At 40.2% G+C, this 15,159-nt stretch overlaps 1 protein-coding gene across 2 annotated transcripts in view; it reads left to right on the top strand.

The window, feature by feature from the left end:
- Window positions 1-15,159, top strand: part of LOC119793154 (neurogenic locus notch homolog protein 1-like) — a 53,271-nt gene that overhangs the window by 13,843 nt on the left and 24,269 nt on the right. For both annotated transcript variants that reach the window (XM_038300180.1, XM_038300186.1), the window contains exons 3-9: window positions 3,858-4,120; window positions 4,212-4,550; window positions 5,996-6,118; window positions 6,238-6,471; window positions 8,637-8,792; window positions 9,059-9,244; window positions 11,201-11,314. In XM_038300180.1, the coding sequence (XP_038156108.1) occupies window positions 3,858-4,120; window positions 4,212-4,550; window positions 5,996-6,118; window positions 6,238-6,471; window positions 8,637-8,792; window positions 9,059-9,244; window positions 11,201-11,314 (1,415 nt within the window). The remainder of the gene's footprint in view (window positions 1-3,857; window positions 4,121-4,211; window positions 4,551-5,995; window positions 6,119-6,237; window positions 6,472-8,636; window positions 8,793-9,058; window positions 9,245-11,200; window positions 11,315-15,159) is intronic.

Here is a 15,159-nt window from a genome sequence, read left to right on the forward strand (position 1 = left end):
AAATCTATCTGTCTGTCTCTTGCTCCATTATACCAACATAACTGTTGGTAAGATGGAACAATAATAACACGCCATGATACCTAAATGTCTCCACTTGAGGTAGAGACTTACTGAAATGCATTGAATGTCCTTTCCCTGTGCAAAGGAATGTTCTTTCCCTGTGCGAAGGAAAATGCTAAGGAAAAATCTTTAAAGCCTCATCCCAAAGGTGCTTCCGTTTTGACACCCCTTCCACTAGTCTAGTATTGTAGTAACCAAGACAGAGATGTACGGAGACAGCGACAAGACCAAGACGTTTAAAGGCCAAGACCAAAACAAGACCAGGACCTTTAGAGGCAGTGACTAAGACATTTAGAGCCAGAGACTGAGTCTTGATCTTGGCCTCTAACGGTCTCGGCATTGTCTTGGTATTCGGTCTCGGTTGGTGTGGTCTTGGCTACAACACCACTATCCCCATGAGTGGCTACAAACTAGCATGTTTGAGCATGCAAGCCAACATAGACTTTGCAGCCCTAATCACAGATGCCCTAACATAAACAACAATGGTAGACTTTAAAGTTACCTTTGTGTTTTGGAATCTTTGTTTCAAAAGCTATTCAGTTTATTGTGGTTTTTACTCTTAAATGTTTTGCTGCATTGTCATCTGACCACACAGATGCCTCTGGTCTTCACCACACCACTGTTATGGGGTAAGTATTACAACACCTAGGCAGTTTTAACACCTACATTTACCAACGTTTTTTGCTGCTTTGGTGACATTTGACTTGTCTTTGATCTCCTCGTTTAAGTCAATCAGCAATTGTCAGACAATGTCCTGCTTCTCCATTTCTGCACGTTGAAATGCCACCACTGGCCGCTACTGTTTAGGTTGCAGGGAGCCAAGCATGTGATGTTTTCTTTTCCTTGTCATAGTTCGAAGGCTATATAATCCCCTGAGAGGGGGACGCTGTGTAAACACACAACTGTCCCCTCAGAGGGGCCACAGCTCGGTCCCCACACACACAAAGGTGCTGGTCTCTCTGGGAATGTTTGGGGACGTGGCCCCAGCGAGGGTGTTAGCCCTGTGGTCAGGTATGTTAGAGGGTTTGGGTTTTGATGTCGTGGGAATGTTGCTCAGACAGGATGTTTTTTTCCATGATATTGTGTCTGCGAGAGACTGAACTCACACACTATTCAAAGAAAAATTGTGTTTTAACATGAATGAAAAAGTCAGTAGAAATTTCGATACATTTCCTTTAATACTGACAGACTTCTTTCATTGCCTGTCTGATGCTGGGGCAAATCCTCATGGGGCAGGAATGAATAAGAGCACTGGGGTGGTGGTGTAGTGCTTTGAAGTCTCCATAATGTTGGCTCATAGCTCAGACTCTGTTGCACAGCCTTGTCCTCAGGATGAATGAGTGCTGACAAAGGATCAGACTGAGCACATTTCATCCCTGAGATGCTCGGTGGTGCCAAGATGGCTGATTCTCAGTTTTTGAAGATTCTTTTGAAGAAAGATTTTGCACAAGATCTGAAATATTGCAGATGTTTTTGATGCAGTTTGTTTGTTTGGATTAAGACTTGGGAGGCCTGTTTTGTTAAAACCACTGCTAAATACTGACTGCAGTATTGGGGCTGTAAAGGTGTCCAATGTCAGTGTACTCACAGACCTGTTATCATTTACCTTTTTAAAAATGCAATGTGTTCCAGTTCTTTTGTCAAACTTTGGGATGTTTCTAAAAAGTTGTAAGATTTGCATTTTATTGCAACTGCTCACCTGAATAAAAATAAGATTCCTTGAAAAGTCCCAGTGTATCATCCTGCTGCGTTTTAACGATGCTGCTCACTCCAACTTTAGGTGTGTGGCCCTTTTGTTGAGCCGTGTGCATCCTCTGGGGACCACGGCTCCACTCATTGTACTTTTAAATGTGTGAATGTGCCTCTGTGATTGGCTCCTCTGTCTGCAGGCGTTTGTTCGCTGGGGTCCAAGTGATGTTTATGACTCAGACACAACCTTTGAGAAACATCACAGGAGTTTGGTCCCCCCCACCTCTCCCCGTTTTACAGGGTCTAACTCATTGTTCACTGGGGGTGATGGTAGAAAGATGGATGTGTCTTTTATAGCATACTTTCTCATGGAAGTGTTGCTGTGAGGTAGGATCTTTTTTGCTCCAATGGTTGATTTATAAGCACAGTTGCTCACTGTGGAGGGATCTTTGCTTGTTCAAGGCATTAGTCTTTACTGGGTGGATAAAGACTATGGAAAGCCATTCTGATCCAACCAAGCCTTTTTTTACGCTAATTTTATGAGAAAAATCAATTAATGGAAGGTTAGATATTTGCTGACCTAAACAAGCTGCTGATTAAATGTTTTTCTAGTGGTGATTATTTCTATGAAGAGTTTGATAGATGTTTTGCAATTCAATAATTTCTTCCCTCTCAGACTGACTTAAGTTATGCTGCAAACCTTTCAAATGCAATAGACAATTAGTACTCACTAAGAGACTCAGCTTATTAGTTTATCACTATGAGCTTATATTTGATTTTGCCTCTGATTTTAGATTTTCTTGAAATTCATGTTTGTCAGTTGTTCAAATGTAGACCAATACAGGTACAACACATACTACTATTTATCCAGATCCCACTGATGTATGTAGACTGGTAAAAAAGGGAACCGAGATTAATTCGTAGGGGTAGATAATTAAGGAATATAAGTACTTTAATATTCAATAAAGATACATGTTGTAAAAGAAGTAAATAAAAAGATAAATAATGACTTATGATAATATATAAGCTGATGAGAACAATACAGAATGACAATTTACATATTTATCAAGTTTTTCTTTTTTTATCAAGCTGAAAATAAAGCAATGTTGAAAGATTGTTCTCATCTATAGCATAATGTGTGAAGTTTGTCCTGATTTTTAGGTTCTGGTTGGTTCGATCGTATAGCACAATGCCTGACGGAATGCAGTAATAAAACAATACACTCCAAATTTGGAGTGGAAGATCAAATGGAAATTTGTCAAAACTTGATTTTCTAATAAGAACATTGATCTGATTCTTAGAAAAATGTCAGATTTGTGTCCTGCCTCTTGCTTACAATCCTGCAAAAGTGGATGAAAAACCAAAATACACTTCACGAAAGAGCTGTTGCCTCTTATTTAGCTTAATTTTCTCATTCATTTTCTCATGATCAGAGCCTTTAGTAAACAGCTGGTTGATTGCTCGTTAAAGCTAATCAAGGGATGGTTGGTCAATTATGTTTACTGGCTAATTGATTTTTGCATATCTAATGATCAGTCCTACAAATATCACTCCTTGTCATCTTGACTTTTTAAAATGGGTGACTGATACAGCTTGGGGAACAAGTGTGTATTTTACATAGAATTTTTCCTCTCATAGTAAATCCCTCTTTGTACATTTATTCTTGATATCACAGCAAAGGCTGGTAGCAAATAGCTTTTATTGCCTACATTAGAGTGTGTTGCACTTTCAGAATGCTTTCCTTTATCTATGAGCTTCAAACATGAACTCTTCCTCTCTCCCTTTATATGTGGGCACTCCCCTTCTATATAAAATGTTTGACGTTTTGGGGTATTTGTGTTAGTGATAATAATGTGGTAAAGCTTACTCTTGTTCTCCTGAGCAGTTGCTTATTATCTTCATCTTTTAACTAATTTCAGATATTTCTAATATCTTAATGTCTCTTAGCTTTACAACATACAAAAAAGGTTTTAAGGAGGCATATTCTCAATTGAGTCAGATCAAAGCCTATATTTCACCATTAAGAGAGTCAAAATTAAAACAGAGAAACACCAACTTAAATCATATCATCGATATTCGCCACTGACCACACATGCTGCTGTGTCCAGATGCCGAGATGGATACGTGGGGAGCAGGTGCCAGTTTCATGACCCATGCAACAACGGGCCATGCATGAATGGAGGCACATGTCGTGCCGTCTCCAAGGGAAACACGGTGGATTTCAACTGCACCTGCAGAATTGGCTACACCGACCGTCGCTGCATAACACCCATCAATATCGCTTGTCTCAGCTCGCCGTGTCACAAAGGAGGTACCTGTGAGCCAGACGGTCCGCAGAGGTACAGGTGCCGATGTCCACCTGGGTGGACAGGTAAAAGCCATGAGCTTTTTCGTTTTTTTCAACTTGTTATGTACTAATTCTGCACAGCTTAGACTCTGTATACTCTCCTATTTGCTCTCAGGAAAAGACTGTGCAACAGCCGACCCATGCGCCTCCAATCCCTGTGCCAACGGCGGGGATTGCACTCCAGTTGATTCCACCTTCATCTGCAGATGCACCCCATTCTTCTTTGGACAAACCTGCAAACAGGATGTCAACGAGTGTGACGCCGTCCCACCACGGTGCAAAAATGACGGGATATGCATCAATGAGGTCGGGGGCTACAGATGCCAGTGTCCTCCAGAGTATACAGGGAAGCACTGCGAGAACCGCTACCTTCCATGCAACCCCTCGCCCTGCCTGAATGGAGGTACCTGCAGCCCGAGGGGAGAAACCGACTATGAATGTTCCTGCGTGCCAGGTAACTTTAGAAATGTTGCTGATGGGGTCACTTAACAAAATTGAAGTCTACTTCAATGTCAGTTTTTAACTTTTAAAGAAAAAAAACAACAAAAGTTAAAACCAAGAAAAATGGTAAATGAGCAGGCAGTTTGCAAAATGGCCTGCATCATATACTTGCCTTGCTTTAGAATTATTTTCCAACATAAATGGGAATTAAAATGATTAGGACTGCTTGCTGTGCGTTAGCCAATGATGTCATCTAAGGCTTGGTTTTTCCTGCTTACTCTCTGTCCTGCTTGTGAATACACACACGCGTTTCTGCCTTCTTGTGTGAACCAAGCTGGGGCAGGAAAGCTTCGGAAGCTTATCGTAAGGAAATGGCCCAAAGGACAACATCCGTTTCACAGGGTGGAATGAAGGAAAGCTCAGTCCTGCACAACAGCCCATCACCGTCACACAAGCTGACTTGTTTATTCTTTTTCTTACCAGTCAGTTCAGACGTTTGTGCACAAAATTTGGGCAACTCTTCATTTCATCTCAGCATTATCTTTTGTTATTTCAAAAGTCTAAAAGTGATGGTTAAGGTTAGCTGGAGAATTTACATCTTAAAGCTGAATTGTTTCAAGTTTCCCGTATACATTTGAACCTAGTTTGGGCAATTTAATGCGTCATTGGTAAAGCATTGCTACTATTTTTCCTGGAAAAAGAATGCTTTGTGGAAGTTCAGATTTTATAACATCCATCCATCCATCCATCCATCCATCCATCCATCCATCCATCCATCCATCCATCCATCCATCCATCCATCCATCCATCCATCCATCCATCCATTCATGTTTTTTAAAGATTTGTTTCTTTCTAACTGGTATTGAATCAACAAATGTGAAAATTGTAATCTTTAAACTATACAATTTTGAGATGAACTATAAATCAGAACTTAATTAGTCTATTTATCTGTTTTAAATTAGAACTTTCTTTGTTTAAAATAGATTAAGTAATCTATTCTTTAAATGTACATACAGCTAATTTGATCAATTTTACTTATCAGTAAGATTTTAACAGTTGAATAGAATCGTTTTTACAAGTATATGCATATATCAGTATATGTCTGCAATTTTATAGGAATAACAAGCTGTGATGAAGTGGCAGTTACATGTAGTATTGGCTTTACTTTGCAGGTTATGTAACCAAACTCACCACTTTTTTTGGTCCAGAGGTAGTTTCTTGCGCAACTGTAAAGCGGAGGGGATGTTATTACATGGCACGCTTCCCACAGACCTCAGAAGGGCACAGCTGCCTTCTTTCTAGGGAAGGAAAAGACAGTTGACCACATTTAACGGAACAAAATTGTAACTGCAGTTGTTGTTTCAGACCAGGGCGAGAGTGAGAAACTGAGTTTCTTTTTGGTGCTTAAAGTAACTAAGCTGCTGTGTAATGTTTACTTTCTCTATTTGCTTTTTACAGGATTTTCTGGTAAAAACTGCTGCAATAATATAGATGACTGTCCAGGTCATGACTGCCAGAATGGGGGCACGTGCGTTGACGGAGTCAACACCTACAACTGCCAGTGTAAACCAGAATTTACAGGTTCCTACAACATTTCTTTCTTCTCCTCAAATTGTGTTATGCAGATGAAATGTAGTTGATTTAGAAACTATTCATTCATTCTTCTGAGAAATAAACAACTCCTGCTTGTTTCACCACAGGTCAGCTCTGCCTGGATGATGTTGATGAGTGCCAGCTTATGCCCAATGCATGTCTGAATGGCGGCACGTGCCACAACATTTACGGCGGCTACCAGTGTGTGTGTGTGAACGGCTGGTCTGGAGACGACTGCAGCGAGAATATCGACGACTGCGCCAGTGCTGCCTGCTACCATGGATCTACCTGCCATGACCGCGTGGCTTCGTTCTTCTGCGAATGTCCTCATGGTCGTACAGGTGTGTGTGAAAAATCAAACCCAAATCATAAAGATTTAATCTTAAAGAATGATATTTTTCACATTCTCTCTTTTAAGTTTTACAGTTGTTTTTTACAAAATAAAATGGCTTTAATGCAACACAACTCATGAGGTTATACACAAATTTAATAGAAAAACATTTCATGTTAAATCATAGTTCAAATAAATAAAGAAGGGTGTTTACACAGAGTATGTGGAGCAGACCACTCCTCCTGAATTCGAAATTAACTGAAAATCCCAAACTACAAGTATGTTATCTGGTGGCGTAAAGAGGATGTTCTATGATTTCCTTGCAGCCAATCAGGATAATATGCTTTACAGATTGCTCAATCTCAAACGTACTGGCACTTAAAGGAATAGTACACCCAAAACATGATTAGCCTTCATTTTCTACTCACCCCCATGCTGAATAAAACTCTGGAGTACTTTTTTGATATCTCAAATGCATCTGGAGATCTGGGAGGCTTCTTGCTGTCTGCTGACATTCAAATAATGGAGGTCTATGGTGACCGAGACAGAAAGGTCCATAAAAGTCCACAAAAAACGTGTCAATATTCCTCCATACTGGTCGTCCAATGTATGCCAAGTGTCCTGAGTGGGTAGCATCCAGAATTTACTCGAAACGAAGTCATTTAGAATGTTTTTAGAGCATAAACAGTAGTGTGAAGGATTTTCTGAAAGCGCGCACATGCGCGATCACGACGCTACGGAAGCCGGCAGACCAAACCAGATAAAAGTGCGCATTCAGCGTCTGTTCTGCCGATAATGCAAGCGTAGAAGAAGAAATGTGCTGTTTACCTGTGCAAAGAAAGAAACAACGAAAGAAAAATGTCTGAGGACTTCAGTGTTGAGGAAGAGCATGAGTTCTTGCCGAGCTGAATGCGCTGGTTTGGTCTGCCGGCTTCCGTAGCGTCGTGATCGCGCATGTGCGCGCTTTCAGGAAATCCTATACACTACTGTTTATGCTCTAAAAACATTCTAAATGACTTCGTTTCGAGTAAATTCTGTATGCTACCCACTCAGGAAACTTGGAATACATTGGACGAGCAGTATGGAGGAATATTGAAACGTTTTTTGTGGACTTTTATGGACCTTTCTGCCTCGGGCGCTGGGCACCTCCATTATTTGAATGTCAGCAGACAGCAAGAAGCCTCCCAGATCTCCAGATGCATTTGAGATATCAAAAAAGTACTCCAGAGTGTTGTTCAGCATGGGGGTGAGTAGAAAATGAAGGCTAATCATGTTTTGGGTGTACTATTCCTTTAAGGGCAAACATTATGTGTAGGTAAAACAAAGGGTCATAAATCTCAAACAAAAAACGAATCTTTGTTCAGTGTAGAGCATTGAAACAAAGTAGTCCAATTTCTATAGATATGCAGCATTAATGACTCAATGCAGGCAAAAAGAAAACTTTTAACCAACCTGCATGACTTGATTTAATTGTCTCTTAAAAGGGACTTTTCCGAGACAATTAAAAGGGATTTGTGTGTTGCTAATTGGTTTCCCGTAAAAGTAAAGTTGCAAATTGTATTGAATTGCGTTATTATCGATTTAAAATATAGAGGTCTTTAGGTTTGCTTGGATAAAAACAAAAGCACAGCAAAAAAAAAAATTTCCAGATTTTATTTGTTTTTCTTCAGCATCCATGAAATACCTCACTGTTGCTTTATTTTCCCAACTCTGACAGATGTGCTCATCCAAGTCTGTTATTTCATATTAGTCACTGGATGTATGTAGCCTTTTTTATTTAAATAACACCAAAAGCAAAACATGACTAATACATGGTTAAAATAGCATGTACAAAGAAAACATTTCAAGAAGGTTTTTTTATTATAATTCATTGTTCTTTTTAAAGGGAAAATTGCACGCTAGTATTTTATTTTAATGTGTGTCTGCATCAACATCCGGAACTTGAATCATAATCAAGGGCCACCTAAAATTGCTTAGAGGACTACAAATCGCTAACAGACGCAGAACTATATTATTTAAGTTTTAGAGATTTTTTTAAACTAGAAGGGATTAAATGCAATAGAAGTTTTTCTTGGTAAAGGGACACTCCAGGGTTATAATTAGATGATTGATGTTGGTTTGCAGAGGGAAAATGAATAGAAGTCATTAATATTATCCCCTTTAACTCTTCTGCAGGTCTGCTGTGCCAGCTAGAGGACGCCTGCATCAGTAACCCGTGTAAAAAGGACTCCAACTGTGACACCAACCCTGTCACCGGAAAACCTATTTGTACCTGCCCTTCAGGATATGTCGGACATTCCTGCGATAAGGATGTAGATGAATGCTCATTGGGTAAAAATCACTCTGCCTAAACCCAAAACAGTTTATCTTCCAGTATCAAAACCAGAGTAAAGATCACACTCTTTATTATGGGAATAATGAAACTCCTAATTGCAGAAAATAAGAGCCCCAGGGTTATCATTGTTGTAATCAGACATGTTTAATATTGAATGTTTAACGAACAAAATGATCTAATCTCAAAGACTTTCCAACGAAATTACCTCTTGTCAGCAGTTGCCTAAAGAGGGTGAAACTAAACCATTGATCACTTTCAACAGGTTCCAACCCATGTGAGCACGGTGGGAAGTGCATAAACACCAACGGCTCATTCCAGTGCATGTGCCAGCAGGGGTACATGGGGACACGCTGTGAGCTGGACATCAATGAGTGCAAATCAAACCCGTGTAAGAATGAAGCCACCTGCCTGGACCAGATAGGAGACTTCCAATGCATCTGCATGCCAGGTGAGAAACTTCATAAGAAAAGGTTTTTATACATAAAACCAATAAAAATAGATTTGCTTCTCCAACATATACCCAAAACATGTCTTTCTTTAAATGTACTGTCATGAACAGAGGACAGATGGACCCAGTATTCAGGAGAGACAGTCAGTAGGAAAGTTCAAAAGGTTTATTAAAATCAAAAACAAAACAAAAGCGGAGCTGTGGCTCGCGGACACTGCAGGCAGGGGGGGCGGGGCACCGCCCAATCTCAGACACTCTAGGGAGGAAACACAGGTAAGTGACCACGATCAACCAATAGAAGATTAACTGTGTTGGTCACTTACCTGGTTTAACAGTCCAGACCACAAGTGTCCCAGTGCTGCAGTCCCAGAGGTGATGGTGGAAGCTGATCCTGGTCAGGGATCCAGAACAGACAGAAACAGGCAGGATCCAGATCAGGCAGGAACAGAGACAGGTGGCAGGATCCAGACTTCCAGGCATCCACAGGCTTCCAGGAGGGTTCAGAGTCTTACTGGGACCAGAAGCATGACCAGGTGGTCACGCACAGGAGCAGACAGGATCAGGTGCAGACAGGCAGGCTCAGTGGAAGAGGGTAGCCGAGACAGGACGTGGAACCGGAACTTGAAGCAGACTTTAAACTGGTCTCCACCAAGGAGCCAGGCTTACTTAGATAAAAACTGAACCCCCCCCCCATAATGAGCCAAAAACCCAGAGGACTCAGCAGGGGAGGAACAGTGGACGATCAGGAGACGAGACAAACACTAAAACCCTCTTTCCACTGGCAGCTAGGATCCAGGACATGAACCAAATAAAAACTGAACAGAAAGACTGACAGAAAGACAAGCAATGATCTGGCCCTGAATGCTCAGGCTGAACTGAATATAAACCAGAGCATCCAGGTGAGAGGAATTAATTATAATGAGGCAGGGAGGGAAGAGGGCAGGTGAAAGGAATTACTAATTAAGGGAGAGCAAACAGGCCAGATCATGACATGTACTCTATTTTTCAAATCAAAAGTGCCATTTTTTTATGATTTTTTTTTATTAAATTTGCTATCTGTTTAGCATAATTAGCATTTAATATGAAATAAAGACAGTAACTGGTTTTGCAGATTAAAAATCAGATTGTGTTGTTTGTTATGTTTATTTGTGAAAGGGTCTCAAGTTTGAAGAATCAATTGAAACACTCAAATAATCCTGACATTGACTATTTGTGTTTTTTCACTGCTCCTGGCCAAAGAACTGAGACGAATATCCAGAACAGAAAACCTATTAATAGTGCAGTAATGAAAGTATAGGCGTGTATAGGTGTTTAAATATACATAATTCTAAGAAATACTTTATCTTTATTGCTAAATGTAGTCCGCCAAGCCGCTGCATATTTAGCAGATCCTTCTCTGGTTTTATTTTCTGCCAATGGGAAACAGTTTTACAGGCCCAACATCAGAGGTAACCTCACTATAACGCACCAGTAAAACCAAAGGCTTTAAATGTAAGCATACCTTTTTAACTCCAGCTCCTTTTTAGTTTTAGGTTCAATATTGAATGGAGCAAACACTTGAATGAGGCTGCTGTTTCAGCTGTATTTCACTGCAGTGTAATTTGTTAAACAATTACAAAGATGAAGAAAAGTTGTCCCATGGCCACTCTTGTATCTCTGTAATTATTAAATGTTAATGTAAAGAGCTGAAAAGGCATTAAAGTGAATTTAAGAGCAATCGTTTTTGATTACTAGTTGACTTTAGATCATTAATAGGTGTCTTAATGAATTAATTTTGTAACTCTTTCAACTCTTTCATCATCTTCTATTAGCTAATTTTAGTTGTATTGTTATTTCTATTCATAATAAATATCTATTTAGGTAGAAAATAGCGGCATTGATATCATGTTTCTTAGCTTGTATCTCTTACTTACCGATCTGTCTCCCCCTTTCGGTCCACACTCACTAATTGGCCAGGCTACGAGGGGGAGTTCTGCGAGATCGATACAAACGAGTGCGCCAACAGCCCCTGCCTGAACAACGGCAAGTGCATCGACAAGATCAGCGGTTTCATCTGCCAGTGCCCCACAGGTGAGGCTGCCGTGCCGCCGCAGAAGGGAAGCAGGGAGGGGATGGGAGAAAGAAGGGCACAAGGCCAAGGGGTACAGAGGTTGATCTCTCTCTGTCTCTCTCTGTCTCTCTCTCTCTCTCTGCGTCTATCTATCATTACTCTCTCTCTCTTTATCACTCCATCTCTATCACTGTCTGTTTTATTTTACTCTCTTTAGGTTTCTCCCCTGCTCCCTCTCTTCTGCTCTCAAACACAAACACACGCAAACACCTCTCCGGACGGCACTAATCCCAGCCCTGAGGCAGGCTTACGCAGGCCCGGGCAGCCGAGCAAAACGCTGCAGTTCAGTAGGAGAGGTAAAAAAAATCTATAGGGACAGGCTTGAGGAAGTGTGAACTTTTTCAGCAAGTTTCTTATTCCTTTCGTCAAGTCTAATGATCGGCCAGAAACTTTGATTGTGATAGAGAATAAAAGAGAACCCAGGAATGGGTTTGTCTGAGTTTTGCTGATGTTTAATACAGCAGCTTTGGTCTCTCTTAAAGACTTATCATAGATTTTTTTTCTATATGTATAGAGATATACAGGTGCTGGTCATAAAATTAGAATATCATGAAAAAGTAGATTGATTTCAGTAATTCCATTTAAAAAGTGAAACTTGTATATTATATTCATACATTACATACAAACTCATATATTTCAGATGTTTATTTTGTTTAATTTTGATGATTACAAATGACAACAAATGAAAATCTCAAATTCATCATATCAGAAAATTAGAATATTACTGAAGACCAATAAAAACAAAGGATTTATAGAAATGTTGGCCAACTGAAAAGTATGAACATGAAAAGTATGAGCATGTACAGCACTCAGTATTTAGTTGGGCCTCCTTTGGCCTGTATTACTGCAGCAATGCGGCGTGGCATGGAGTCGATCAGTCTGTGGCACTGCTCAGGTGTTATGATAGCCCAGGTTGCTCTAATAGTGGCTTTTAGCTCTTCTGAATTGTTGGGTCTGGTGTATTGCATCTTCTTCTTCACAATACCCCATAGATTTTCTATGGGGTTAAGGTCAGGAGAGTTTGCTGGCCAATTAAGAACAGGGATACCATGGTCCTTCAACCAGGTACTGGTAGCTTTGGCACTGTGTGCAGGTGCCAAGTCCTGTTGGAAAATGAAATCTGCATCTCCAAAAAGTTGGTCAGCTGCAGGAAGCATGAAGTGCTCTAAAACTTCCTGGTATGTGGCTGCGTTGACCCTGGACCTCAGAAAACACAATGGACCAACACCAGCAGATGACATGGCACCCCAAACCATCACTGACTGTGGAAACTTTACACTGGACTTCAAGCAACGTGGATGAAGTGCCTCTCTTCTTTTCCTCCAGACTCTGGGACCTTGATTTCCAAAGGAAATGCAAAATTTACTTTCATCAGAGAACATGACTTTGGACCACTCACCAGCAGTCCAGTCCTGTTTCTCTTTAGCCCAGGCAAGACGCTTCTGACGCTGTCTGTGGTTCAAGAGTGGCTTGACACAAGGAATGCGACAGCAGAAACCCATGTCTTTCATACGTCTGTGTGTGGTGGTTCTTGAAGCACTCACTCCAGCTGCAGTCCACTCTTTGTGAATCTCCCCCACATTTTTGAATGGGTTTTGTTTCACAATCCTCTCCAGGGTGCGGTTATCTCTCTTGCTTGTACACTTTTTTCGACCACATCTTTTCCTTCCCTTCGCCTCTCTATTAATGTGCTTGGACACTGAGCTCTGTGAACAGCTAGCCTCTTTAGCGATGACCTTTTGTGTCTTGCCCTCCTTGTGCAAGGTGTCGATGGTCGTCTTTTGGACAACTGTCAAGTCAGCAGTCTTCCCCATGATTGTGTAGCCTATAGAACTAGACTGAAAGACCATTTAAAGGCTTTTGCAGGTGGTTTGAGTTAATTAGCTGATTAGAGTGTGGCACCAGGGGCCATCAATTTTGAACCTTTTCACAATATTCTAATTTTCTGATATGATGAATTTGAGATTTTCATTTGTTGTCATTTGTAATCATCAAAATTAAACAAAATAAACATCTGAAATATATGAGTTTGTATGTAATGTATGAATATAATATACAAGTTTCACTTTTTAAATGGAATTACTGAAATCAATCAACTTTTTCATGATATTCTAATTTTATGACCAGCACCTGTATATCTTTATAGAAGTTCCATTTCAGATGCACACAAGATTTTGGAAGAGTGGAATGGAAGAATGAAGTAAAATAGAGAAAAAGGATGGAATTCCTGTTCATAATTCTTACAACGGGATTGCCAAGGTGGAATTGATTATTTTTGGATGGAGAAAACAGCAAAGTTGGATGGATTAAAGCCAGAGAGGCAGGATTCCTCCTGATGAGAAAAAAAGAAAGGGAATTTGGGAGGACAGGAAAAAGCATCCCAACAAGCAGGGCTTTGATTTCAAAGAAAAGCCATCTGAAGAGTGAAATGTCTAAAAAGACTGTTCAACACTGAGTGAAGGTTATGCAAGAAAGCAGCTCAGACTGGTGGTGAGAATGTGTTTGTGTGTGTGTGTGTGTGTGTGTGTGTGTCAGGTTACACAGACCGTTATGCTGTAGCAGAAAGGGTACCACAAGGGGGGAGGGATCTGAAGCGCCCTGCTTCAGATGTAAATTTGGCCCTGTTGCGAGGCCTGAGGCGAGGTCCCCCTTTTCATTCCTGTACATGAAATTGCCATGGAAACCCTGCTGAGAGCCATTGAAACGTCTTGGGATAAATCCCTCTGCAGTGCTTGTGTTTTTGTGCATGCCTGCATCGCCTTTTGTGTGAGGGTGCACACTTGTGCATCTGTGGAACAAATTCCTGCGCAGAGTTTTTTAGGTTTTCTTTGAAGCCTTTATCATGTAGACAGATCAAATTAGTGGGCAATGTTGCTAAACTGTGAAAAAAACATTAGATCTGATTTACATTTTGGCAAAAACATTTCCACCTAATTTATTGATAACACAAAACTGGAAGCTAGAAGCAAAAAATTCTTCAGCTTCAACTGTATTAATTATTTTTTTCTTTCTTTTTAATCACATATTTACCCTGTTTTAAATTTATATCTAAGAAACTAGCAATGCCGTAAAAAGTTGGTGAGTTCTTTGGATTGGCTTTAGCAGGCTATCAGTCAGACCTAAAAGAAAATTTTAAGTTTGGATCAGTGAGTAATATCCCCCCCACATAATTTTATACAGATCGTTTGAAACCCTGAGAAAATTTTGTGTTTAAGCACTTATCACTGTGCTCACATGGATTGGAACCTGTTGGACATTTTCAACAGTTTAGTTTCACCTTCTTTAAGCAATTGCTGAAAATAAGTACATTTAGTGTAGGGCTGGGCGATATGGAAAAAATACTATATCACGATATGGATTATTTTATATCACGATAACGATATATATCACGATATACCACAACTGATGTTGCATTTTGTGTTTTCATAGTCCGTCAGATGGACAGGGTTGAAAAAAATCTTTCATCGCCTATTTTTTACCCATCATCTTGTTTCCTAATATGAGAATCCCAACCCCAAACCAAGAACACCAGTTATGCAATTTGCGGCCATGACAGTGAACAGTATAGAATCTTGGCTATTGCGCTGCAGTAATTAATCATTTAATATTCATTTGTTATTGACATTTTATAAAATTCCAAGGCCAGTTTTTTCTCTTGTCTTTCACTTACCTTGTTTTCCACTAGGAGGCGCCTCGCCTATTTAAGAAGAAATGTGTCTGCACTGGTAATACATTAATTAAAATGCCCACATGTTCTACTGGATAGGAGTGTCAGTGTAGTTAAAAATGTGATCCATCATACGAC

This window comes from Cyprinodon tularosa, unplaced genomic scaffold (genome assembly GCF_016077235.1).
Source record: "Cyprinodon tularosa strain WSP-4 unplaced genomic scaffold, ASM1607723v1 ctg112, whole genome shotgun sequence".
Lineage (NCBI taxonomy): Eukaryota > Metazoa > Chordata > Actinopteri > Cyprinodontiformes > Cyprinodontidae > Cyprinodon > Cyprinodon tularosa.